Consider the following 25,660-nt stretch of genomic DNA (forward strand, 5'->3'; position numbering starts at 1 on the left):
ATCTCAATGCACCTGGTGCAGATGTGGCCTCCGGGGAGATCTGACACCCAGGACAGAACACTGGTCCTGTAGTCATGTCCCCATTCTCTCAAGAGTTAAATAGGAAAAAGGAAATAAGAAATGAGAAATTAACTAACCTACTTATCTTGCCTCCACCTGTTCTTGCTGATGCCCTGTTGAGTCAAAACTTTACCACTCTGACTCAGATCACTCTATCCACCACTGCCACGATGACCGCTCTGCTAGATGGTACCACTCTTATAGAGACTGGTTTTTTAAAGCTCAACACCAGATTTGCATGAGAATGCTTCTACTGCACCTGTGCAGTACTGCAATCAAAGACACCCATTGAAAAAGGTTGCGGCTTTTGATAGCCAAGCAGAGCTGGCATCTTACTGTTGTAGAAGTTTGCAATTTTTGCGTTATGACTTTGTGTCCGAACTGCATGGTTTCCAGCACCTACATCTCTTTCTGTTTTTTTACCCGGACTGCACAAAATCCATGTGTAAGAATTGCATTGTAGGAAAAGGCTTTAATATGTTAATATATAAAATGTACTTGTATCCCAGGCTTGGATTGGAGAGGTTTTGGTAATGGTGTTCCTCTAAGCATAGCCATCTGGACATCTCACTTTGGGTTCTTAAGAATAAAATCCTCTAGCCTTTGTTATACTTGATAGAAAACTAATAATATAAGAAAATTCCAAACCCTGGATACGGATGAGGGAATTATTTCCCACAGTTTTTTTGGGTTTGCCTGTCTCTACTTGCCAGTGACACTCCTGTTCTATTTCCGTGTTTATGCAGGAACTTACTTGCTCATGTGTTTATTTTTAGATCAGTATCTAAACTGATTTTTCAGTGGGCCTGCCATACTTGAGAACAAAGTCAAGCCTGATCTGTCACCTGTTTTAAAGCCGTCTTCCATTGGCCTACTCATTATTACTTCAATTGTGATCCTAGTTTAAATTTTAGTTTGATTTGAGAATTTCAATTGCAGGAAAACATGTGTACCTTTCTGCCAGAATTGATGGAAGCCTTGTTGTGCGACCATATACTCCAGTTACCAGTGATGATGAAAAGGGTTATGTTGATGTTGTTGTGAAGGTAATGTTTGTTTATATTCCCTTTCCTTATCAATGAGCATATAACCCATCATTTCCTTTACATTCTGTAACCATAGCAAAATTGAACTTGAATCTAGAAAGTTAAGTCCTTGACTGGAAAATCTTCAACCTTACTCGCTACTCCCTATGTGATCTCTGCTGCTCGCCTATCACTTTCCAGCTTGTACTCCTTTCCCTTCCCCACCTTATTCTGGCTTCTTCCCCCTTCCTTTCCAGTTCTGATGATAGGTTTTGGCCTGGTACGTCAACTGGATCCTCTCCATAAACCTGCTCCCTGACCTGCTGAGTTCCTCCAGCATTTTGTGTGTTCTTTGTATTTACAGCATCTGTGGAATATCTTGTATTTATGAAGCTACCCTCTACATTTTGTCTGCACACAAAATCAACAACCTGGCTTCTGTCCTTCTTTTGCTCCATGCGTTCTCCAAATTAATATTGCCTCTTTCTCAAAATGAGTGATTCAAAGGCAGTACCCTTTGCTGGACTTGTGTCATATTATCAAACTGAGCCCACTTCCTTACTGGATATGTTAACAAAATTTTACTATGGTACCTAGGTGATGTAATAATTTTATCTTTAAATGCTGGATTGTTATTTCCTGTGGGTTTAATTATGTACAACATCAAAGTACAGACGTACCAACAATGCCAAACTAACTAGTCCCACGAGCCTACACTAGTTGTCTTGTATTCCCTGTTTGTTTACATGCATATCCAAATACCTCTAAAACATAAAATCTGCTTCCGCCTATCCTGGAAGCACGTTCCAGGCACTATCATTGTTCCTTCTTTTAAAAAAAGCAACTTTTTTTTTGCCCCTCTCACTTTAAGCCTGTGAACCTGTATCCTCTGACCTTTAACTTTTCCACTCTTGGATGTGTGGGGGTTTGGGGAGAACTCTAGTCATGCCTCGTATAATTTTAAATAGTTCTATCTATTGAGAAAAACAATCCAAGTTTGTCCAAACTCTCCATATAACTAATATGCTGTAATCCATATAACATAATGGTAACCTTCTTTTATACCCCTTCCAAAGCCTTTAGATAGTGTGGTAACCAGAATTGTATAAAGTACTCTAAATGTGGCCTAACCAAAGCTTTATATAGCTGCGGCATGACTTCTTTACTTTTATACTCAACATCCCACCCAATGAAGGCAAGTATGCCATGTGCTGCATTTACTATCCTATCGACTTGTGTTGCCATTTTCAGGGAGCTATGGATTTTGATACCTCAAGATTTCGTTGTTAAGGGTACTGATACTTTTCTCTTGTATTTTACCTCCCAAAGTGCAGCACCTCACGCTCGTCTGAATTAAATTTCATTTGCCATAATTAATATGCTAAATCCTAGTAGTGGAGATTTTTAAATTAAACAATTTTTAATTCAATTTTTGATCATTTCAGTTTTTCAAGGATAGCTAAATTTAAGTTGCAATATAATACCCAGGGAGACAAGTAGTCCTAATAACATTGTGCTCCATTTGAATGCATTAAATGAATGCATGTTCTTCTTTGCATATAATTAAAAAAATGAATTAAGTCTACGTTGTTGAAAAATAGTAAATTGAAATGTTCTTTAGAAATGAAACAACTTTAGCTTGTAGTAATTTAAGTCCTAACACTCGAAATTTGTAGCCAGTTTAACATTTTCAGTTTAATTGAGTCATAAATGTATATTTTAAAGTTCATTTAATTGCTGTTTTAAAAAAACTTCAGATTGAAGACCACTCGTTAAAGATGCAGATGTTTCGGTAATCAGTAATAATTTGGCTGCGTGCAACAGCTTCAACTGTTACATTGGTTTCACTGCAACTATCCAAGAAACATTACACACTTGTGAACTGTGCTATGATGGTATGCTGGTGTTAATACATGTTTTATTGCTGGTCCTCAGGATTTATAGTTGCTTTGAACCATAATTAAGTAATGAGAGTACTGCTTCACATTTTGTGATTCCCTATAATTCAGAGCTGTAATGTGTTAGATTGGAGTAGCTAACTCAGTTTCTTGATTTTTAGCTCCTTATCATCAGAAATGACACCTCTTCAAAAGCAGTATCAAAGCTACAGAAATGGAGAACACCATGGAGGGAACAGGACGGGAGCAATGTTGGGATAATTCTACAGAAACAGTACCAATTGCAACAGAGATATTACGATGCAGATTTTGGAAAGATGCCAAAAAAAACAATGTTGTTGTCATGATGACTTCAACTTCCCAAATATTGATTGGCACCTCCTAAGTACAAAAAGTTTATATGTGGTGGATTATGTTAGGTGTCCAGAAAGGATTCCTGACACAGTATGTAGACAGGCTGACTGGAGGAGAGGCCTTACTGGATCTGGTACTAAACAATGAACCTGGTCAGGTGTGGGATCTCTCAGTGGGTGTGCATTTCTGAGACGATGGCCACCGTCTGTGATCTTTACCATAGCCTCAGACAAGGATAAAAGCAGATAGTAAAGACAAGTATTTAAACGGAGAAGGGTGAATTATAATGCTTTTAGGCAGGAACTTGAGAGTGTAAATTGGGAATAAATGTAATCAGGGTAATCCACAAAGGAAATGTGAAGGTTGTTTAGTGAACACCTACCTGGGATTCTGGGTAGATTTGGCCATTGAGGCAGGGAAAGGATGGTAGGATAAAAGAACTGTAGTTGACAAAATGTGGAATATCTAGTCAAGAGGAAGAAAGAAGCATAGTTGAGCTTTAGGAACTAAGGATCAGGCAGGGCTTTAGAGGGAGCTTTATAATGGACTTGGGGCTGGCTGGGTGGGGGCATGAGAAGACCTTGGTGAGTACAATTAAGGAAAGCCCCAAGAGGTTCTTCTTGTATGTGAAGGGTAGAGCCAGTCAGGGATAGAAGAGGAAATACGTGCCTGCTGTTGGAGGAGATAGGAGAGATCCTTAATGAATACCTTGCTTCAGTATTCACCAGCAAGAGGGACCTTGTTGTTTGTGAGGACAATGTAAAACAGGCTCTTATGCTGGAACATGTTGACATTAAGAAAGGATTGCTGGAACTTTTGTTGAGTCCTGAGCCAGACGTGGTGTACCCCAGGTTACTATGGGAAGCGGGGGAAGAAATTGCTGCATCTTTGATTATCTTTGCATCCTCACTGGCCACAGTGGGAATATCAGAAGATTGGAGAGTGGCAAATGTTAGTCCTTTGTTCAAGAAAAGTAGTAAGATAAGCCTGGGAATTATAGACCAGTGAATCTTACATCAGTGGTGGGCAAATAGAGGATTCTTGGAGACAGGATTTACAAGCATTGGAGAAGCGTAATCTATTTAGCAATAGTCAACATGGCTTCATGAGGGGCATGTCATGCCTCACGAGAATGATTGAATTCTTTGAAGAAGTAGCAAAACAGATTGAAAGAGGAACAGTGGATGTGATGTATATGGATTTTAGTAAGGCATTTGACAAGGTACCCATGGTAGGCTAACTCAAGTGTCATGGGATCTAGGGAAACTTGGCTGCGTGGTTTCAAAATTGGCTTGCCCACAGAAGGTGGTAGTAGATGGGGCATTATCTGCCTGAAGATCAGTGACCAGTGGTGTTCCATAGAGATCTGTCTGGGGCCCCTGCTCTTTGAATTTTTTTATATAAGTGACTTGGATGAGGAAGTGGAAGGGTGTGTTAGTAAGTTTGAGAATGACACAAAAGATGATGGAATTGTGGACAGTGTAGAAGGTTGTCATAAGTAACAATAGGACAGTAAGATGCAGAGCTGGGTTGAGAAATGTCAGATGGAGTTCAATCTGGAAACTTGAAGTGATTCACTGGTAGAACGAACTTGAAGGCAGAGTACAAGGTTAATGGCAGGATTCTTAAGTGTTGAGGAACAGGGGGATCTTGGAGTTCAAATCCACTGGTCATTCAAAGTTGCAGTGCAAGTTGATAGGATAGTTAAGAAGGTGTATGGTGTGTCCACCTTCATTAATCAGGGCTCTGAGTTCAAGAGCCACGAGGTAATGTTGCAGCTCTTGAGATTTACCAGGTGCTGTTGGATTAGAGCACGTCTTATTGGGATAGGTTGTGTGAACTAAGGATTTTCTTTTTGGAGTGAAGGAAGATGAGAGGCGACTTATGAGGTGTACAAGACTATAAAAGGCGTACAGTGGACACCCAGAAACATTTTCCACTGGGCAGATGTGCCCAAAAAAGGGAACATAACTTTAAGGTGTTTGGAGGAAAGAATTGGGAATATCAAAGGTGTTTTTTTTTTAAACACTGGTATGTGTGTGAAATACGATGCTGTGGTGGTGGTAGAGGCAGATAGATCAGAGATTTATAAGGGAATCTTAGATAGCCCTCTTTTTTTATCCATGTGCCTATGTGGGAGGGAAGGGTTAGATTGATCTTGGAGTTTGTTTAAAAACATCGTAGACTGAACGGCCTGTATATTCTCTGATCTATGTTTTTTTTAGACTTAACCCTTCTAAGCTCATAAGTTCATCTTTTTTCTGTAGATATATTTTAAAGGAGTACATCCTAAATTCCCTGAAGGTGGAAAAATGTCTCAGTACTTGGAAGATCTGAAGACTGGGGATACTATCAATTTCAGAGGCCCAGGTGGATTACTCATTTATAATGGAAAAGGTGAAATTTGCATTTGTAATTCATTCAAACACACACACTGGGGAATTTTCTATAATACGGCATCCAGAGCAGCACACTGAGAACAGTCGGACTGGGGTTCAATACAGGTTTAATGTAATTATCCCCAGCCCTCAATGTCCATGAGGGATTGGGCCACACATCTGTGGATAACAATTTGAAGATTCCACTGTAATGTCAAAAAATACCTTGCAGTTTTTTAAAGCAGTTTTGAAGTCGAGCTGCAGCTATGTAAACAGGCCAGCTTTTAATAGAATTTCAGACAATCCATTACAAAAATTGTCACGTTGAAAAGTTAGTCATTCTGTTTTGAAATCTATTTGGCAGTTCTTCCATTTTTAATATCTTGTAATTTATGATTTGTCTGGGAAGCTCTATATTTCTTCCAATTTTTTTTATTGATTTCTATATAGAACACAGAGTTCAAGAGAATACATATTATAAAACAAAAGAAAAAATATAATAATACCAGGTACAGTATATTGAATCACATTAGTGAACTCCTTACTCTATATTCATATGGATTATATTAATTTGTATATTGAAATATAAACAATTTTATTAAAAAAAAAAGATCTACACCCACTACCAAAGTCGAAGCTGTTTGGGGAGAAAAAAGAAAATAAAACTTATCAGATAATAAAATATACTATTAACCAACTTCTGTACTTTAACAAGAAGTCAAAGATTATGAAAATAATTTAAAAACGGCCCCCTCAAATTTTGAAAATCTTGGTTAGATTCAGAAGTTGAACAACAAATCTTTTCTAAACTTAGGCATGCCATGACATCCCATAACCACTGAACATGATTAGGCAGAATAGCATCTTTCTATTTAAACAAAAACGCCCTGCTAGCCATAAGAGAGATAAAAGCCAGAATGTGCAGATCAGATGTCTTCAAAATGATATCTTTCCTTTTAACAATACCAAATAGGGCAGTCAAAGGAGTACAGAAAAAGTTTGGAATACTTCCTTCCAATATTTTCCAAGACTTGGGCACGTCCAAAACATACGAATAGGTGAAGCTTCTCCATTGTTACACCTATCACTGTAGGGAGATATAGCCCTATAAAAATGCGATAACTTACCTCTATATTTAAAAACTTAACATTTGCTAATTGGCATGCTTTCCACTAGCTTTCCACTCCTTAATTGTTTATAGTTGAATGAGTCATGTTCACTCAGAGGGTCGTGAATCTTTGAAATTCTTGACCCAAGAGGGCTATACTTTATACTTTATTGCTGCCAAACAATTGATACTAGAAAGTATAATCATCACAGCGATATTTGATTCTGCTCTTCGTGCTCCCTGGAGTATAAATAGATAGTAAATATTAAAAATTTAGATTATGAATCATAAATAGAAAATAGAAAAGGGAAAGTAAGGTAGTGCAAAAAAACTGAGAGGCAGATCCAGATATTTGGAGGGTATGGCCCAGATCTGGGTCAGGTTCTGTTCAACAGTCTTATCACAGTTGGAAAGAAGCTGTTCCCAAATCTGGCCGTATGAGTCTTCAAGCTCCTGAACCTTCTCCTGGAGGGAAGAGGGACAAAAAGTGTGTTGGCTGGGTGGGTCATGTCCTTAGTGCGGAGGCTTAATTACTGAATATATTCAAAACTTGGTATTGGGTGGAAGGGGGAAGATAGGGTTATTGCTCAAAATTAGCACAAAATCAAAGATTAACTATCATACTGAATGATGGAGTAGATATACAGGTGAATAGCCCGCACCTATTTACTCTCATTCATATATTGCCTGTTATTGCTCCTAAAATTACACGACTGCTTGCATTCTAGCCTGTTTTAAGGCTGTGATTTAGGAACAATCAGAAGTGCAACTTGTTGCTCTTCTCAGAAAACGTTTAGCTTTACATCTACTATGTTTTCAACTTCTGTATGCCAGCTGAAGTTAGAAATTTAACACTGAGACACGAACTTCATTATAGTCATAGTCATACTTTATTGATCCCGAGGGAAATTGGTTCTCGTTACAGTTGCACCAACCAAGAATAGAGTATAAATAAAGCAATATAAAACCATAAATAATTAAATAGTAATATGTAAATGCCAGGAAATAAGTCCAGGACCAGCCTATTGGCTCAGGGTGTCTGACCCTCCAAGGGAGGAGTTGTGAAGTTTGATGGCCATAGGCAGAAATGACTTCCTATGACGCTTAGTGTTGTATCTCGGTGGAATGAGTCTCTGGCTGAATGTACTCCTGTGCCCAACCAGTACATTATGTAGTGGATGGGAGACATTGTCCAAGATGGCATGCAACTTGGACAGCATCCTCTTTTCAGACACCACCGTCAGAGAGTCCAGTTCCATCCCCACAACATCACTGGCCTTACGAATGAGTTTGTTGATTCTGTTGGTGTCTGCTACCTTCAGCCTGCTGCCCCAGCTCACAACAGCAAGCATGATAACACTGGCCACCACAGACTCCAAGAGCATCCTCAGAATTGTCCGACAGATGTTAAAGGACCTCAGTCTCCTCAGGAAATAGAGACGGCTCTTACCCTTCTTGTAGACAGCCTCAATGTTCTTTAACCAGTCCAGTTTATTGTCAATTGGTATCCCCGGGTATTTGTAATCCTCCACCATAGAGGTGCAAACAAAGCAAAAACCTTCAAACAAAGTTGTTATCTCTGTAAGTCTAGGCAAAGGGATTGGTTGATACATTACATGCAGCTGACTCCGTACAATTTTATTGAGACTACAAATTTGATTTGATTATGACATCAAGGATAGTGGTAAAGAAACAGTTCATCAATGTTGTTCTCTTTGCAGGCAAATTTGGCATCCAGCCGGACAAGAAATCACCCCCTGAAGACAAGTTTGCAAGAAAACTTGGCATGATTGCAGGTGGATCTGGTAGGTAATTGGAAATGCCACTGCTGCTGGAGTTTTGAAAACTGATCTCTGCAAATTTGATGCAAGCCTGTGAAGTAATTGTGATGATTGTCACTTATGTTAACTTACAGCTCTTAATACAAATTGAAATTTTCCTACAGTTCTATATACTGAAATGGGATTTAAAGTAAATTGTTTTCTTTGTTAAAATAGATAATGGAGGTTGAGTGTATTATTTTGAAATATGGGTAAAGAGTACATTTACTTTTTGCATGCATCTCTAGATAGGGAAAGAAGTTGCAAGCTTTACCTTGAAAGCTTTATTGGAGGAGTTGAAAACGAGTAACTTCACAGCCGTTAGCGATAACTAAGCACAAAAGTCCTTGGCTATATGCAAGTGCAAGTACTAATGACCATAGAGGGTTTTCAGGCAGGGTTCCTTTGCTTGAGAAGGAAAAAGCAAGCCAAATTTTTAAACGTTAAGTGTAATTTAAATTTACAAATAAATTCAAACAGTATAGAATTGACATTGCTCAGTTTGGCAACAACTGTCAACTACACAATTTAGGCAACAGACTTTTATTTGGATAATCTTTACTAACTTACTGCATTTATTCTATAGGTATTACTCCAATGCTGCAGTTAATACGTGCTATCATGAAGGATCGTGAAGACCCAACTATGTGCTACTTGCTCTTTGCAAATCAAGTATGTAGTCTAAAATATGTTCAATGTATTCATGCTTTTTTTAAGTGTTAAAGCACTGATCAGGGAAAGTAGGGAACTTTTTACAGCTGAGATACTAAAGCTTAGAAGTGCCAGTGTATCAGTCATTTTATGCAAAATTCTACAAGCAGCAACAGGAGACAATATAATTTATTTTGATCACTGTTGAGGGATAAATATTGACCTGGATTCTGGAAATATTTGTTTACTTTTCAACTAGTCCTCTTGGTGTGCAAATGTAAGAGCGCCCCAGTTCTGCACACCAGACCTGGAATATCTCACAATTAAGTGCTGTCCATTTTACCTGTCGCAGGAGATTTCTGCAGTCATTTTGGTATTGGTATGCATTCCAATACCAAATGCCAATGTCAGACAGACTTTAGATTATCTGAGCAATGGGATCAACATGCACAAAATGGGACACACTGATGCCTTCACCATCATTTTGGTGATTTTAAGCAGGCCAGTCTGAAAGAAATCACTAAATAATTACCATCAACATATCACTTGTAGTACCAGAGGAAACACACCGGACCACTGTTAAACCATCATCAAGAATGCCTACCATACCAATCCACACCCTCACTTCAGAAAGTCTGACTACTTGGCTGTACTACTCCCTGAGCATAGGCAGAGACTGAAGACTATAGCACCATTAGTGAGGACCAGGAAGGTATGGACAAGGGAAGCACAGGAGCACTTTGGATCAGTGGTCTGGACTATATTCAAGGATTCATCTTTGAATCTGAATGAGTAGGGTGTAGTTGTTACCAACTTCATTAAAACCTGTGTGAATGAATGTGTGCCTATGAAAACTTACTGTACCAAACACTGTGGATGAGTGTGCCTACGAAAATGTACTGTACCAAATGCTGTGGATGAGTGTGCCTACGAAAATGTACTGTACCAAATGCTGTGGATGACCCAGTTGGTACATCATCTAATGGCTAGATCTGTGTCATTTGAGCCTGGTGATCCAGATCTGTACAAGAAGGCCAGGTATGACCTGCGGGCTTTTCTAAGGGAAAAGTGACAATTCCGAGTGAGGTTGGAGGTGATATCAGATGCATTACAACTCTGGCAGGACGTTGCTTACTACAAAACAAAACCCAATAGCATGAATGACAACGATGCTTCACTACCAGATGAGCTCAACGCCTTCTATTCCAGTTTTGAAAGGGAGAATATAACTACAGCTGTGAAGATCCCTGCTAGACCTGGTAAACCTGTGATCTCTGTTTTGGGGTCCGATGTTAGGCTGTCTTAAGGAGGGTAAACCCTTGCAAGGTGGCAGCCCCGAAGGAGTACCTGGTAAGGCTCCGAAAACTTGTGCCTAACAACTGGCGTGAGTATTCAAGAATATTTTCAGCCTCTCATTGCTATGGTTGGAAGTTCCCAACTGCTTCAGAAAGGCAGCAATTATACCAGTGCCTAAGAAGAGTAGTGTGACCTGCCTTAATGAGTATTACCCAGTACCACTCATGCCTACGGTGATGAAATGTTTTGAGAGGCTGGTCATGGCTAGAATGAACTCCTGCCTCAGCAAGGGCATGGACCCACTGCAATTTGCCTATTGCCACTATAGGTCTACGGCGGATGCAGTCTCGATGACTCTTCACATGGCCTTGGATAACCTGGACAATACAAACGCCTATGCCAGGATGCTATTTGTTGACTATAGCTCAGCGCTTAAGGCCATCATTCCCGCAATCCAGATCGATAAGTTACAGAACGTGGTCTCTGTACCTCCCCCCGCAATTGGATCCTCAACTTCCTAACTAGAAGACCACATTCTGTGCAGATTGGTGATAATATCTCCTCCTTGATGATGATTAACACTGGCGCACCTCAGGGGTGTGTGCTTAGCCCACTGCTCTACTATTGCTATACCCTGGCTGTGTGGCTAGGTATAGCTCAAATACCATCTATAAATTTTCTGATGATACAGCCATTGTTGGTAGAATCTCAGATGGAGGTGATAGGGCATACAGGAGAAAGATACTAGCTAGTGGAGTGGTGCCACAGCAGCAACTCGAACTTAATGTCAGTAAGACGAAACAGCTGATTGTGGACTTCAGGAAGGGTAAGGCAAGCCAATCCTCATAGAGGGATCAGAAGTGGAGTGAGCAGTTTCATGTTTCTGAGTGTCATGATCTCTGAGGATCTAACCTGATCCTAGCATATTTATGTAGCTATTAAGAAGGCAAGACAGCATCTGTATTTCATTAGGGGCTTGAAGAAATTTGGTTTGTCACCTCAAACACTGAAGAACTTCTGTAGATGTACTGTGGAGAGCATTCTGACAGGCTGTATCACTGTCTGGTATGGGGGGGGGGGAGGGCTACCACACAGACCCAAAGAAGCAGCAAAGTCGTAAAATTAGCTCCATCTTCGATACTAGCCTCTGTAGTACCTAAGATGTCTTCAGGGAGCAGTGCCTCAGAAAGGTGTCATCCATTATTAAGAACCCCCATCACCCAGGATATGCCCTCTTCTCATTGTTACCATCAGGAAGGAGGAACGGAAGCCTGAAGACACACTCTCAGCAATTCAGGAACAGCTTCTTCCCCTCTGTTATCCGATTTCTAAATGGACATTGAATACATGAACACTACCTTGCTTTTTTAATGTTACTTTTGTTTTTGCACTTTTTAAATTTTTCCCAATATACATAAATATCATCATCATCAGGTGCCATGCCCAGTTTGACACAAAATAATCTGCAGATGCTGGGATCAAAGCAACACTCACAGCACGCTGGAGGAACTCAGCAGGTCAGGCAGCATCAGTGGAAACGATGAGTCGATGTTTCGGGCCGGAACCCTCCGTCAGGACTGAAGAAATAAAGAGGGGGAAGCATTTGAAGAATGCTTGTAGTTTCAGTTGAAAACTAGTAATTTGAAAGACAAAGGGGTGGGGGAGGGGAAGCAGGGACGTCATAGGCAGGAAAACAATGGCAGGACCCCACCACTAAGCACATCTTTCCCTCTCCACCCCTCTCCGCTTTCTACAGGGATCGGTCCCTCCGCGACTCCCTTATCCGCATGTCCATCCCTACAGATCTCCCACCCGGCACTTATCCCTGTAAGCGTAAGTGCTACACCTGTCCCTACACCTCCTCTCTTGCCACCGTTCAGGGCCCCAGACAGTCCTTCCAGGTGAGGCAACATTTCACTTGTGAGTCTGTTGGGGTCATCTATTGCATTCAGTGCTCCCGGTGCGGCCTCCTGTACATCGGTGAAACCCGATGCAGATTTGGGGACCGCTTCGTCGAGCACCTCCACTCTGTCCGCCACAGCAGACAGGATCTCCTGGTAGCCACCTCCTTCAACTCTGCTTCCCATTCCCATTCAGATATGTCCATACATGGCCTCCTCTACTGCCATGATGAGGCTAAACTCAGATTGGAGGAGCAACACCTCATATATCCGTTTAGGTAGTCTCCAGCCCCTTGGTATGAACATAGAATTCTCCATCCCCCTCCCTTTCTCTATCCCTGTTTCACTCTGCCCCCTCCCCCAGCTGTCTATTACCTCCCTCATGGTTCCGCCTTCTCCTTCTGCTACCCATTGCTTTCCTGCCTATGACGTCCCTGCTTCCCTTCCCCCACCCTTGTCTTTCAAGTTACTGCTTTTTCAACTGAAACTACAAGCATTCTTCAAAAGCTCCCCCCTCCTTATTTCTTCAGTCCTGATGAAGGGTTCCGGCCCGAAACGTCGACTCATCATGCCCAGTTTGAGCTTTGACAGCTATGGCCCACACACTCCTGTTTCGGGTGCAAGTGGATCAATTGATTGGTATTCATTTCCAGTTCTCTGGCTACTGTCTCCTGTCTCCATCATCATTTGTCTTTGGCTTCCTTTTGCTTTCTTCCCTTCAATCTTTCCCATAATTACTATGCATTCTAACTTCTCTTTCCTAATTACACGTCCAATGAAGTTACGTTGCCTTTTCATGATCTCATACATTATTTCTCTTTTTGTGCTTGCTCTGTTCATGACATCCTCGTTAGATATTCATTTCGACCATGATATTCTTTGCATCCTCTTCAAAAACCACATCTCTGTTGCTTCAATTCGTTTCGTCACGTTACTAGATATTGTCCAACATTCTGATCCATATGACATAACTGGATAAACATAATATTTCAGTACTCTGAGGCGGGTTGTCATGCCTAGTTTAGTGTTGGTCAGTATACTCTCCATCCTTGAAAAGGTGCATTCTTCTTTTGATGTCCATGTCGCACCTGCCATCTGATGTCACCCAGCTTCCTAAGTAGCAAAAGTTCTGTACTTGTTTTATGTCTTCCCCGTTTATTTTCAGCCTGCAGGTAGGATTCTCCTTTTTGGATATCACCATACATTCTGTCTTTCTGCAAATGATAGGTAGACCCATTTTTGCACTTTCTTCAACAACTGTATCAATTAAGTTTTGTAGTTCTTCCTCTATACTTGCAGTTAACACAGTGTCATCCGCATATCTGAAATTATTGATGTTTTCACCACCAACTTTGATTCCCAAGATGTCTCTTATTTTTTGTAATATTGTTTCACTGTACACATTAAACAAATCGGGGAGAAAACACACCCTTGTCTAACGCCTCTCTTGATTTTTGTAAACTGACTCACTTCTCCATCTATTCTTACAGCGGTAGTTTGTTCCCGGTACAGGTTTCTGACTCGGCGGAGGTCTTTCAAATCTAGATCTAGAGTTTCCTGTAATATTTCAAATGAGTTATTGTGCTTCACTTTATCAAATGCTTTTGTGTAGTCGACAAAACAAACAAATCTTTTTGCACTTGAGTAGTTTGTTCTGGTAGTATCCTTAACATCAATATCGCATTTCTTGTACCTTTGTCTTTCACAAAACCACATTGTTCTTTACCTATTTCAGCTTGTATCTTACTTTTTAGTTCTTGTCAGCAAAATTATCTTAGTGATATGACTCATTAAACTTAGGGTCCTATGTAATTCACATTCTTTTGCTCCAGGTTTCTTAGGAAGAGTGATAAATACTGATTTTTTTTTTATTTCTTCTGGTATTATTCCAGTCGCATAATTGTCATTGATTAAATCAGTAAGTTTTTCAATTCCATAATCTTCAAGGGTGATAATTTGTTCTATTACTAATTCATCAGGACCTGCTGTCTTTCCTTTCTTCATCTTATTTATTGAATTACGAACTTCAGATTTTAAAATACTTGGACCTTCAATGTTCTTAATTTCTGGTTTTTCACCTCGATCGTCTTCAAACAATTCCTGAATATACTCAGTCCATCTGTTCATAATCACATCTTTTTCCAAGATAATGGTACCGTCCTTTGCTTTCAAACATCCACCTGAAGAACAGAGGGGCTTTTTTTTACCAGTGATATTCTTGATTTGTTGATGTACCCTTTTTAGATCAATAATAGGGTTTCTTTCCAGTTGCTCACATTCCTGGTTTAACCATTCTTCTTTGGCTTTTTGACATAAGCTTTTAACTTTTTTATCTAAGGATTTGCTTTCTTCAGTCTCCTTTCTTCCATTAGATTTTTGATTTCATCTGTCATCCATTTATTCTTCGCGCTTTTTTCTTTTTTAGGAATCACTGACTTTGCTGATTCTACCAAGGCATCCTTCAGATAGTTAAACTTCATTTCTACATTATTGCTATCATCTTCAACAGATTCTATTTCTAGACTTTGAAATCTATTCCTTGCTTCAATTGTAAATTTTTGTCTTATGTTTTCTTCTTTAATTAATTGCGAGTAGTCAAGGGATTGTTCAGGTTTTCGCTGCTTTAGTTTTTTAGGTTTTACTTTTACGTGACATATTACTGGGTTATGGTCACTATTACAGTCTGCACCTGGATATGTTTTGCATTGAGTCACTGAGTTTCTAAATAGTAATTAGAGTAATTACTGGTTTATAGTAATAAAGTCAATTTGATTTCTGGTCCTATCACCTGGACTTTTCCAGGTCCACAAACGTCTTGGATGGTTTTTGAAGTAGGTATTCATAATGACCTGATTATTCATCTTGCACCATTCTACCCATTTCTCACCTCTTTCTTTCCCCTAGTCCAAATTTTCCTGTGGTATTTCCATCAGCACCTTGTCCTACCTTAGCATTTAGATCTCCCATGACTATAATAATATCTTGAGATTTGCATCCATTCTTTGCTTTTTCAAGCTCTTAATAGAATTTATCTATATCCTCATTTGTTCCATCTGTTGTTGGTGCATATACCTGTATAATTGCTAAATCAATTGGTTGTCCTCTGAATCTAACAAGGAGCACTCTTTCTGATTAGATTATGAGAACACTCAATCCTCTTTTATTGTCATTTAGAAATGCATACATGCATTAAGAAATGATACATGTTTCTCCGGAGTGATATCACAGAAAACACAACAAACCAAAGTCCTGAAACACTTCTTGCCATTTTTTCATCCGTAAGAATTCTTACTCCATTAGTATGGGATGTTGCGCAAGAATAAATTAGTGTTTTATTTCTATTCTGACATGTTCCAGCACCTGTCCAGTGAACTTCTCTAATTCCCATGATGTTAATTTTTAGTCTTTCTATTTCATTTATCACACTGTCCAATCTTCCTGCTGGATATAGGGTTCTTACATTCCAAGTGGCAATAATTTACTTTTGTGTTACTTGAATTTTATTTATATATATGTGTGTGTGTGTGTGTGTGTGTGTATGTATATATATAATATATATATATACACACACACACACACACACACACTTGCTGTAATTGATTTATTTTAATTTTTTTTCTATATTGTCATATTGCATTGATTTGATGCTGCCAAGTTAACAAATTTCACAACACATGCAGGTGATAATATATCTGATTCTGAATACTGTGATTTGGAAAAATTTGTTCCTGAAGGAGAACAAGTATTCTGTGTAATGCCCCTTTAGAAAAATGGCATCTTCAGTACTGCATCCTACCTCTAGTCTGGATTAAGTATTTAAATCCTTGAATAGTACTTAAACTTACAGCTTTTTGCAAGAGGACAATCTCAAAACTGTACTAAATTTTCTTATTGGAGTATAATTTAAAATTTGGCTAATTCCTGCCTAAGCAGAATTGACCAGTTAAAAGCTTTATTTTTGATTCTTATAGTTGGATAGGATGGTGGGAAATAACAAATGATAACATTTTTTGCTAATTGTTCTCATGTCGTGGAATCTATTCAGAGCCACTTGTTTTAACCTTGATCCACTTTAGGAAAATTGACTTTCCATCTCTTAGTAAAATTAGAACAGAATGGGTATTTAAAGAAACACTAAGTTGCCTACTTAGAGCTATTTAAATTTTCCTCACGACCAGTCGACTTTTCAGCAAAAATAGAGGTTTTTCAACACAAATAGAAACTGGAAGCAATTGCAACATCTATAATACAATATATCATCAAAAGCTTGTTTAGGTTAGAGCAGACCTCCATTTACTGGTTTTTGGGACCATTGAGAATTTGACAAAACTTCAGGAACCCTTTCAAGGTTCTTTTGAAGACCCTGACCTAGAGTTACACTCTGACTTCAGTTCTTTGCAGGAATGGGACCTGCTCTCAGGGCCCCATGACCAGCTGCTTTTCAATATCCCAAAGGACGCAGCCTAGAAGACTGGCGCACCTTCAGGGTGCTGGATTTTCATGGCTCTAGAGACGGGCTGGTTCATGGTTGGTGTGTTGTGGGAGAACAAAGAAGATCAGAAGCAATGGGCTTGCTGCTGGCTGTGTGCCCAGAGGCACAGAGCTCGGAAAAATCATAAATCTGTGAGTTGTTTTGTTCTGTTTCCCCTCTCGCTGTAAAACCTTGAGAGAGGGAGAGAGAACGCCTGTGGTATGTCGAATACCGGGTGAACAATTAGTCTTTAGGGTACTGCAAGTCTGTGTCTTTATTGATGCTGCTGCACGTTTGAGTGCTTGGTGGAGGACACCGATGCTTTTTTGCTGCGGGGGTGGGGAGGAGTCATTGCCTTGCTGCTGCTTATGTGTGGGAGGAGGGAGCTGGGGAGGGCTTTAGGGTTCTAACATTTAACTGTCATTCATTCTTTGGGGAACTCCTCTTTTCATGGATGTTTGCAAAGAAGAATAATTTCAGGATGTATATTGTATACATTTTTCTGACATTAAATGTGCCTACTGACAGGCATTGATGGGCCAAAGGAAGTCAATGTACCAGAGGCTAAAATCAGAAATGGAGTTTCTAGAAATTGGGCATGTTACACATAAAGAACAGCAAGAACATAGAAGACTTGGAAGCAGATTTTTTGTTTGTTTAATTCAAAGGTCAGGAGCTAATGTAAGTCAGGAAGTGGGAGTGTTGGTGGCATAGGCTTGATCAGAGATGCGAAGTGAAGAGCACTTGTGGTTATACAGTAGCGATTTAGTCTTGAAATAGAAGGTATGTTTAAATTCCAAAGCTGCATGATGTTATGAATAGATTGGCCAGGTGAGCATACTTCTTGCAAGAATGCAATCTCAAAACTATACCAAATTTGCTTATTAAAGTGTAAATTAAAATTAGGCCAGGGCATTGTAGAGTAGATTGATAATGATTTAATTATATAAAAAGAAACTTTGTTAAGCCACAGCTAGAGAACTGCTTTATAATCTCTGGTCATCATCTCGGGGAAAATGAGATGTACATGGATATTGTCAGAGCTAGGAAATATTCCTTTAAGAAAAGATTGCTAGGTTGGGATTGTTTGAATAATGGCAACTGTAAAGTGACATCATTGAAGTGCGTAAAACTGAGTTTGGATTTTTTTTTTGTTCACACTATTGTGACACAAATGGAGAAGTTATTTGAAAAAGATGAGATTAAAGTAATCGAAAATTATTTTTTAAACTTGAATTGTGGAGGAATTGAACTTCCTGCATTAAAAGGCGATAGAGGCAAAAGTCATTTTTTTAAAACTGCTGAATATGGACCAAACAAAAATTGCAGAATATAGATGAATAATTAGAAAGTAGGCGCATCTTGTTTCTCCCCAGCAGGTATGAATAAAGTGGGCTGAATGGCCTCCCGTGGGGTTGGGGGTGGGGAGGGGAGAATTGTCATCTTCAGTCTTTGAGTTTTCCACATTCCACTCTGTGATGATACTAACTGTGGCAACAGTTGAAAGAATAGATCATTGTTACTTAAAAAGGTTTGCAGTTCACAGTGCTCTAAAAATAAAATAGTCTAGACAGAACTTCAGGCTATTTTGTTCCTTAGGGATAAACACTCCAGCTTGTCTCTCCTAGCAGCTACAAATTGCACTTAAATTTTATTTTCTCTTATCAGACCGAAAAAGACATTCTGCTACGTGATGATTTGGAGGAACTTCAAGCTCTGTATCCAGATCGCTTTAGGCTGTGGTATACTGTGGATAAGGCTCCTGAAGGTAGTTAACTTTTAATATAATTTATTAACACCCATCATTAATTTCCTTTCATTATTAGTTTAAAGTAGTTTCTTCAGGTTTGTATCTATCCCACCATATATGGTAAATATATAAATATTAAATAAAGCATTTGATGGCTGTGGACCTGTACTTGCTGAAGTTTAGAAGAATGAGGGAGAAATCTTGTTGAATCCTATTGAATAATGAAAAGCCTAGACAGAGTGGACGTTGGAGAGGGTGTTTCCTATAGTGGAGGAGTCTAGGACCAGATGGCACAGCCTCAGAATGCAGCAACTATTTTAGAACAGAGATGAGGAATTTCTTTAGCCAGAAGGTGGTGAATCTGTGGAATTCACTGTCATAGATGGCTGTGGAGGCCAAATCATTGTGTATATTTAAAGTGGACATTTATGTTCTTGATTAGTAAGGGTGTCAAAGGTTACTGGGAGAAGGCAGGAGAAAGGGGTTGAGAGGAATAATAATCCACTGATGGAATGGCGGAGTAGACGCAATTGGCCAAATGGCCTAATTCTGCTCCAATGTCTTAGGGCCCTGTACAATGATTTCTGTACCTACTAGAATCACCAAAATTTTAATCTGCAATCTATTACATCACAAATGGGAGATTCCATAAGATGCTGCGAAGGTTCCCAGGTGTCTGCACACCAGGGCCACTTCTGAGAAGTGACCTCACATAACTTGAGTGGGGTCCTGTTGGCACCAATTTGTTTTCAGCAGTCATCGCAGCAAGACCTTCGTGCATTACGCACAATGATTACCATGTGCAGGAGTCATGCATCTGTTTTTTATCTGTATTGTGTTGTGTATTTATTATGGTAATGAGTCATGTGGGTGGGGATATGGTGACAGTGAAGAATTTAGTTACGTATTTGTAGTCTGTTCTTGGCAGTTTAGGTCTAGGGACCACCGCGAGTCATTTCTTTGGTTGACTGCTTAACTTTACAGTTACCCTTATGGGTAATAGTTAAAAGAATGCAAGGATTTACAGTACAGTGCAAAAGTCTTGGGTACGTATATAAAGCTAGGGTGCCTAAGGCTTTATCAACATGGAGTGTAAAATCTGGTGAGAGCGAAGGTTGTTGGGAACGTTGAGGGTGGAGCACCATGACAGGAGTGTGGGACAAGTGGCAGGGGTGCATAGGCACCCATTCCTGAGACACCAGGCAAGGTAATTTGATTCCAAACAATTGGTTTATTGATCACTACAGAATGCCTCTCTGCTTCCCACTCACTCCCCTCTCCCTGTCCCCTTCCCACTCTCAGTCCACAAGAGACTCATAACAAGATCAGGTTTATCATCACATGTACAGTGGCATGCAAAAGTTTGGGCACCCCTGGTCAAAATTTCTGTTACTGTGAATAGTTAAGTGAGTAGAAGATGAACTGATCTCCAAAAGTCATAAAGTTAAAGGTGAAACATTCTTTTCAACATTTTAAGCAAGATTAGTGTATTAGTTTTGTTTTGTACAATTTTAGAGTGGGGGAAAAAATGGAAAGGAGCACCATGCAAGAGTTTGGGCACCCCAAGAGATCTGAGCTCTCAGATAACTTTTACCAAGTTCTTAGACCTTAATTAGCTTGTTAGGGCTATGGCTTGTTCACAATCATCGTTAGGAAAGGCCAGGTGATGCAAATTTCAAAGCTTTATAAATACCCTGACTCCTCAAACCTTGTCCCAACAATCAGCAGCCATGGGCTCCTCTAAGCAGCTGCCTAGCACTCTGAAAATTAAAATAAATGATGCCCACAAAGCAGGAGAAGGGTATAAGAAGATAGTAAAGCTTTTTCAGGTAGCCGTTTCCTCAGTTCGTAATGTAATTAAGAAATGGCAGTTAACAGGAACGGTGGAGGGTTAAGTTGAGGTCTGAAAGACCAAGAAAACTTTCCAAGAGAATTGCTCGTAGGATTGCTAGAAAGGCAAATCAAAACTCCCGTTTGACTGCAAAAGACCTTCAGGAAGATGTAGCAGACTCTGGAGTGGCGGTGCACTGTTCTACTGTGCAGCGACACCTGCACAAATATGACCTTCATGGAAGAGTCATCAGAAGAAAACCTTTCCTGCACCCTCACCACAAAATTCAGTGTCATAAGCTTGCAAAGGAACATCTAAACAAGCCCGATGCATTTTGGAAACAAGTCCTGTGGACTGATGAAGTTAAAATAGAACTGTTTGGCCACAATGAGCAAAGGTATGTTTGGAGAAAAAAGGGTGCAGAATTTCATGAAAAGAACACCTCTCCAACTGTTAAGCACGGCGGTGGATCGATCATGCTTTGGGCTTGTGTTGCAGCCAGTGGCACAGGGAACATTTCACTGGTAGAGGGAAGAATGAATTCAATTAAATACCAGCAAATTCTGGAAGCAAACATCACACCGTCTGTAAAAAAGCTGAAGGTGAAAAGAGGATGGCTTCTACAACAGGATAATGATCCTAAACGTACCTCAAAATCCACAATGGACTACCTCAAGAGGCGCAAGCTGAAGGTTTTGCCATGGCCCTCAGTCCCCCGACCTAAACATCATCAGAAATCTGTGGATAGACCTCAAAAGAGCAGTATATGCAAGACGGCCCAAGAATCTCACAGAACTAGAAATCTTTTGCGAGGAAGAATGGGCTAAAATCCCCAAACAAGAATTGAAAGACTCTTAGCTGGCTACAGAAAGTGCTTACAAGCTGTGATACTTGCCAAAGGGGGTGTTACTAAGTACTGACCATGCAGGGTGCCCAAACTTTTGCTTCAGGCCCTTTTCCTTTTTTGTTATTTTGAAACTGTAAAAGATGGAAATAAAAAAAGTAATCTTGCTTAAAATATTAAAGAAATGTGTCATCTTTAACTTTATGCCTTTTGGAAATCGGGTCATCTTTTACTCACTTAGCTATTCACAGTAACAGAAATTTTGACCGGGGTGCCCAAACTTTTGCATGCCACTGTATGTCATGAAATGTGTTTTTTTTTTGCGGCAGCAGTACTCTGCAAAAGTCTTTGGCACCATAGCGATACATGTGCCTAAGAGTTTTGCAGAGTGGTGTATGTTTATCCATAAAACAAAGTCAAGTTGTTAGACAAACTTGACAGCGGTCAAAGTTTGAAGCATTTGACAGTAGTTTGGTGTTGGGACGACCACCATGAATGACTTGAAAAAACAGAAGGGCAAACTGTTAAAGTTCAATGGTGAAAGTAATGAACAAAAGTTAATGAAAAGTAGCAAAACACTGCCCAGAGTGAAAAACGAAGATCTCAATAGTGATTCGTCGACATTGGCGTGAATGTGCTACTCAAAACTAACAAAGAAAGATCTATCATAACGGTTCCAGCTTTAGCTGAAGAGGCTTGAGCAAGCAAAGGTGGAGGTACTAAGTAAGTTTTGAATAAGCTTTTTCTGTTGGTATGTAGCTAGTGTGCTGAGAATGGATCTGGAGGTAGTAGTTGTTCCTTGTGTGAGATGTGGGAACTTGGAGACCTCCAGTCTCCCTGATAACTACTTCTCCACAAGCTGCACTGAGCTGCAGCTCCTTGGAGACGGTGTTAAAGGAACTAGAGCTGCAGCTCGATGATCTTTGGCTCATACGGGAGAATGAGGAAGTGATAGGAGCTACAGGGAAGTAGTCACCCCTAACTTGCAGGAAGCAGGACCTGTGTGATTGTTAGAAGCGGGAAAGGGGATAGGCAGCCAATATAGAGTACTCCTATGGCTGTTTCTCTTGATAATAAGTATACCACTTTGAATACTGTTGGAGGAGTGCCCCTTCGGGGGAAGTCGCAGTGCCCAGGTCTCTCCCTCTGTGGCTCAGAGGGAAGGGGGAGAGTGGAGTGCAGCAGTGATGAGGGATTCCATGATTAGAGGAGCAGAAAGCAGATTTTGTGGATGTGAAAGAGACACCCAGATGCATGTTGCCTCTTAGGTGCCAGGATCGGGGGATGTCTTGGATCGGCTCAATGGCATTCTAAAGGGGGAGGGTGAAAAGCCAGAAGTCATGGTACGTGTTGGCACCAATGACATGGGTAGGAAAAAGAGAGGGTCCTGAAGAAAAAATGTGAGGTGTTAGGCAACAAGCTGAAAAGCAGGACTTCCATGGTAGTAATCGCTGGATTGCTGCCTTTGCCATGTGCCAGTGAGAGTAACAATATGATAATTTGTCAAATGAATACGTGGCTGAGGAATTAGTGCCAGGGCAGGGTTTCTGATTTGTGGATTATTTCTGGGAAAGGTATGACCTGTCCAAAAAGGATGGGTTACACCTGAACCCAAGGGAATGGGACCAATATACTTATCAGCAGGTTTGCTAGAGCTGTGGGGGAGGGTTTAAGATAACTTGGCAGGGGGTAGGAACTAGAGTGATAGGGCTGAGGGTGGGGCAGTTGGTGCATGACGATGCAGTGTGTAATGAGGGCTGTGAGATAGGACAAGTAGATGATAGGGCCGAATTGTAGTTAGTAGGATGAGTTAAAATGTAACGGGGCCAGAATCAAAATAGGTGATGAATGCAGGAACTGAAGGTGTAATATTTGAGGATGTGCTTGAGATTTGCTGTACTTCCAGAATGGACAAGCTGGTTGTTTACCAAGTCACTGGTTCAGATTTTTGGAAGTTGGGAGAACATTATAAACGGCTAATCTTTCTTCCTTCCTTTTCCCACAAGTCTTTACAGCCGAATTTTCCTTTCTCAATGTTTTCCCACCTCGTCCACTGTCCCTGTTTTGCCTGAGACACTGCTCTTGCATACTTCATCTGCTTCTCCTGTTGCTGTACTACTTCCACCACCATAGTTCACCTTTTGCTTTTGTGTTGTCACCTTTTGCCGAGTAGGCCTAATTTGAGCCTGTGCCAAGGCCCTCTCTTCCAGATTGCACCTGACCCAACATGTTTACAAACCTGAGTGCTGCTTTTGCCTGTTTTACTGGCTCTGCTGGACAACACTGTCACGAGATTCCAAGATGAGGTGAGCCTCACCTTGGCACACTTGAACTCTTCAGTCAGCCCCGTGACAGGCAATTCCAGAGCTCCTTTGCCATACAGGTAGATGATATTTGGCAATCTTGGTGGGCCCATCCACTTCTTAATGAAGGAGCTAACTGTCCTGTCCAGCTTTTCAAAATGAGTGATGGGGACTTCATGCATCATCAGTAGTCATAGCATAGAGGTTCATGAGAATGATTCCAGGAACGAAAGGATTAACACATACAACGACTGTTTGACGTCTCTAAGCCTATAGTCACGGGAGTTTAGAAGAATGGGGGGGGGGGATCTCATTGCAATCTATCAAATATTGAAAGGTCTGGATGAGGTGGATGTGGAGAGGATGTCTCCTATACTGGAGAAGTCTAGGTCCGGCAGTACAGCCTCAGAATTGAGGTAGATGCGTTTAGAACATGAGGGAAAATTTATTTAGCTAGGGCTATTTAATTTAGTCATTGGGTATATTTAAGCCAAAGGTTGATAGGTTCTTGATTAATTAGTGCATCAAAGGTTATGGAGTTGAGGCAGGAGAATGGGGCTAAGAGGGAAAATTGCAACTGTCACTCTCCTCTTTAAGAAGGGCGGAGGCAAAAGCTAGGCCAGTTGTTCATTCAGTAGCCAATGGTGAAATGGTTCTGAATCAAGATGATCATGATGGTAATAGTGCAGATGAAGATATTACTAACACAGTAGAAAAGGTGCTCACAGATGACATGGTGAAAATATGTGATGGGCTTATTAAAGGGCTAGGGCAGTGTGCATTCATAACAGAACAAGAAATCATGTTGGTTTATAGAGAAAAAAGAAAAAATCCTACAACAAAAACCCATGTTAATGAGGCAGACAACACTGGAAGAAACATATTTTTAAAAAAGTCATCCAGCATAATGCCTCCTCATCCCAAGAGCATTGGCTTCCAGGTCCTTCAACCGCAATGATGTACCCTCTCAGACCTGATGTAATTGTTGTTGTGTGGTGCTGTTTTTACCTTTTAGAAGTGAAGATCACTTTTTTGTTAAATACAAAACACATTTCATCTCCACCTAAAATTCCCATGTTTGTATAACATGACCAGTGTCATTTTTGTTAAAAATAGAATGATTTTATTTCAGTTTACCTATACACTGACCTGTAATTAAATTCAATCTTTTGTTATACCTTACATAAAGCCTAGGAAAAGTAAAATACAAATAGTGTACTGTAATGTTTGAATCAAAACATGGCATAGTAAGTGGAGACTGAAAAAGTGGAGGTATTCTCCCGATGCTGCTTTTGTTACCCTGCACACATATATCATTATATTAATGGTACGTAATTTTTGCTATTAAGTACATGTGTGATGAACAAGTTTAAGACTTCTTACAGCATACAAATTCAGAGCCTGAAATGATGGCAATCACAACATGTATTCCAAAATCTGAAACACTACTAGCCCCAAGCATTATGGTTAAGGTGTACTCGACCTGTATATGGTAACATACATTGATAATTGATTTTGAACTTTGAATTTTCAAGTTAACGTAAATTTAAGCTATAAAGCTTTAATCACTGGATGAACAGTTGAAAAGTGAGAAATTTGAATAAATAGTTTTCAAAGAAATTGAAAGTTGTCTTCTATGTTGAAATTTGTGTAGAATCCAAACTTCCATAGTAACACAAACAAATGCTGGAGGAACTCAGCAGGTCAGGCAGTATCTATGGAAAAGAGTAAATAGTCAACATTTTGAGCCAAGGCCCTTCATCAGGACCAAGGATCTCGACACAAAACTTTGACTGTTTCCTTTTCATAATACTGCCTGACCTGCTGAGTTCCTCCAGCATTTTTTGTTACTCTGAAATTCCAGCATTTGTAGAATCTCGTCTCCAAACTTTCCATAGAATGTTTTGCATTGGGCAATGTGAATACATGAAAATAATTACTTTTATTTTGAAATGGTGTTAAATTAAGAT

At 40.0% G+C, this 25,660-nt stretch overlaps 1 protein-coding gene across 1 annotated transcript in view; it reads left to right on the forward strand.

Moving 5' to 3' along the window:
* LOC134355560 (NADH-cytochrome b5 reductase 1-like) overlaps positions 1–25,660 on the forward strand; it is a 42,961-nt gene that overhangs the window by 15,462 nt on the left and 1,839 nt on the right. The window contains exons 4-8 of the mRNA XM_063065597.1: positions 1,000–1,106; positions 5,605–5,734; positions 8,545–8,628; positions 9,230–9,315; positions 18,631–18,730. Of these exons, the coding sequence (XP_062921667.1) occupies positions 1,000–1,106; positions 5,605–5,734; positions 8,545–8,628; positions 9,230–9,315; positions 18,631–18,730 (507 nt within the window). The remainder of the gene's footprint in view (positions 1–999; positions 1,107–5,604; positions 5,735–8,544; positions 8,629–9,229; positions 9,316–18,630; positions 18,731–25,660) is intronic.

The sequence above is a fragment of the Mobula hypostoma genome, chromosome 13 (assembly GCF_963921235.1).
Source record: "Mobula hypostoma chromosome 13, sMobHyp1.1, whole genome shotgun sequence".
NCBI lineage: Eukaryota > Metazoa > Chordata > Chondrichthyes > Myliobatiformes > Myliobatidae > Mobula > Mobula hypostoma.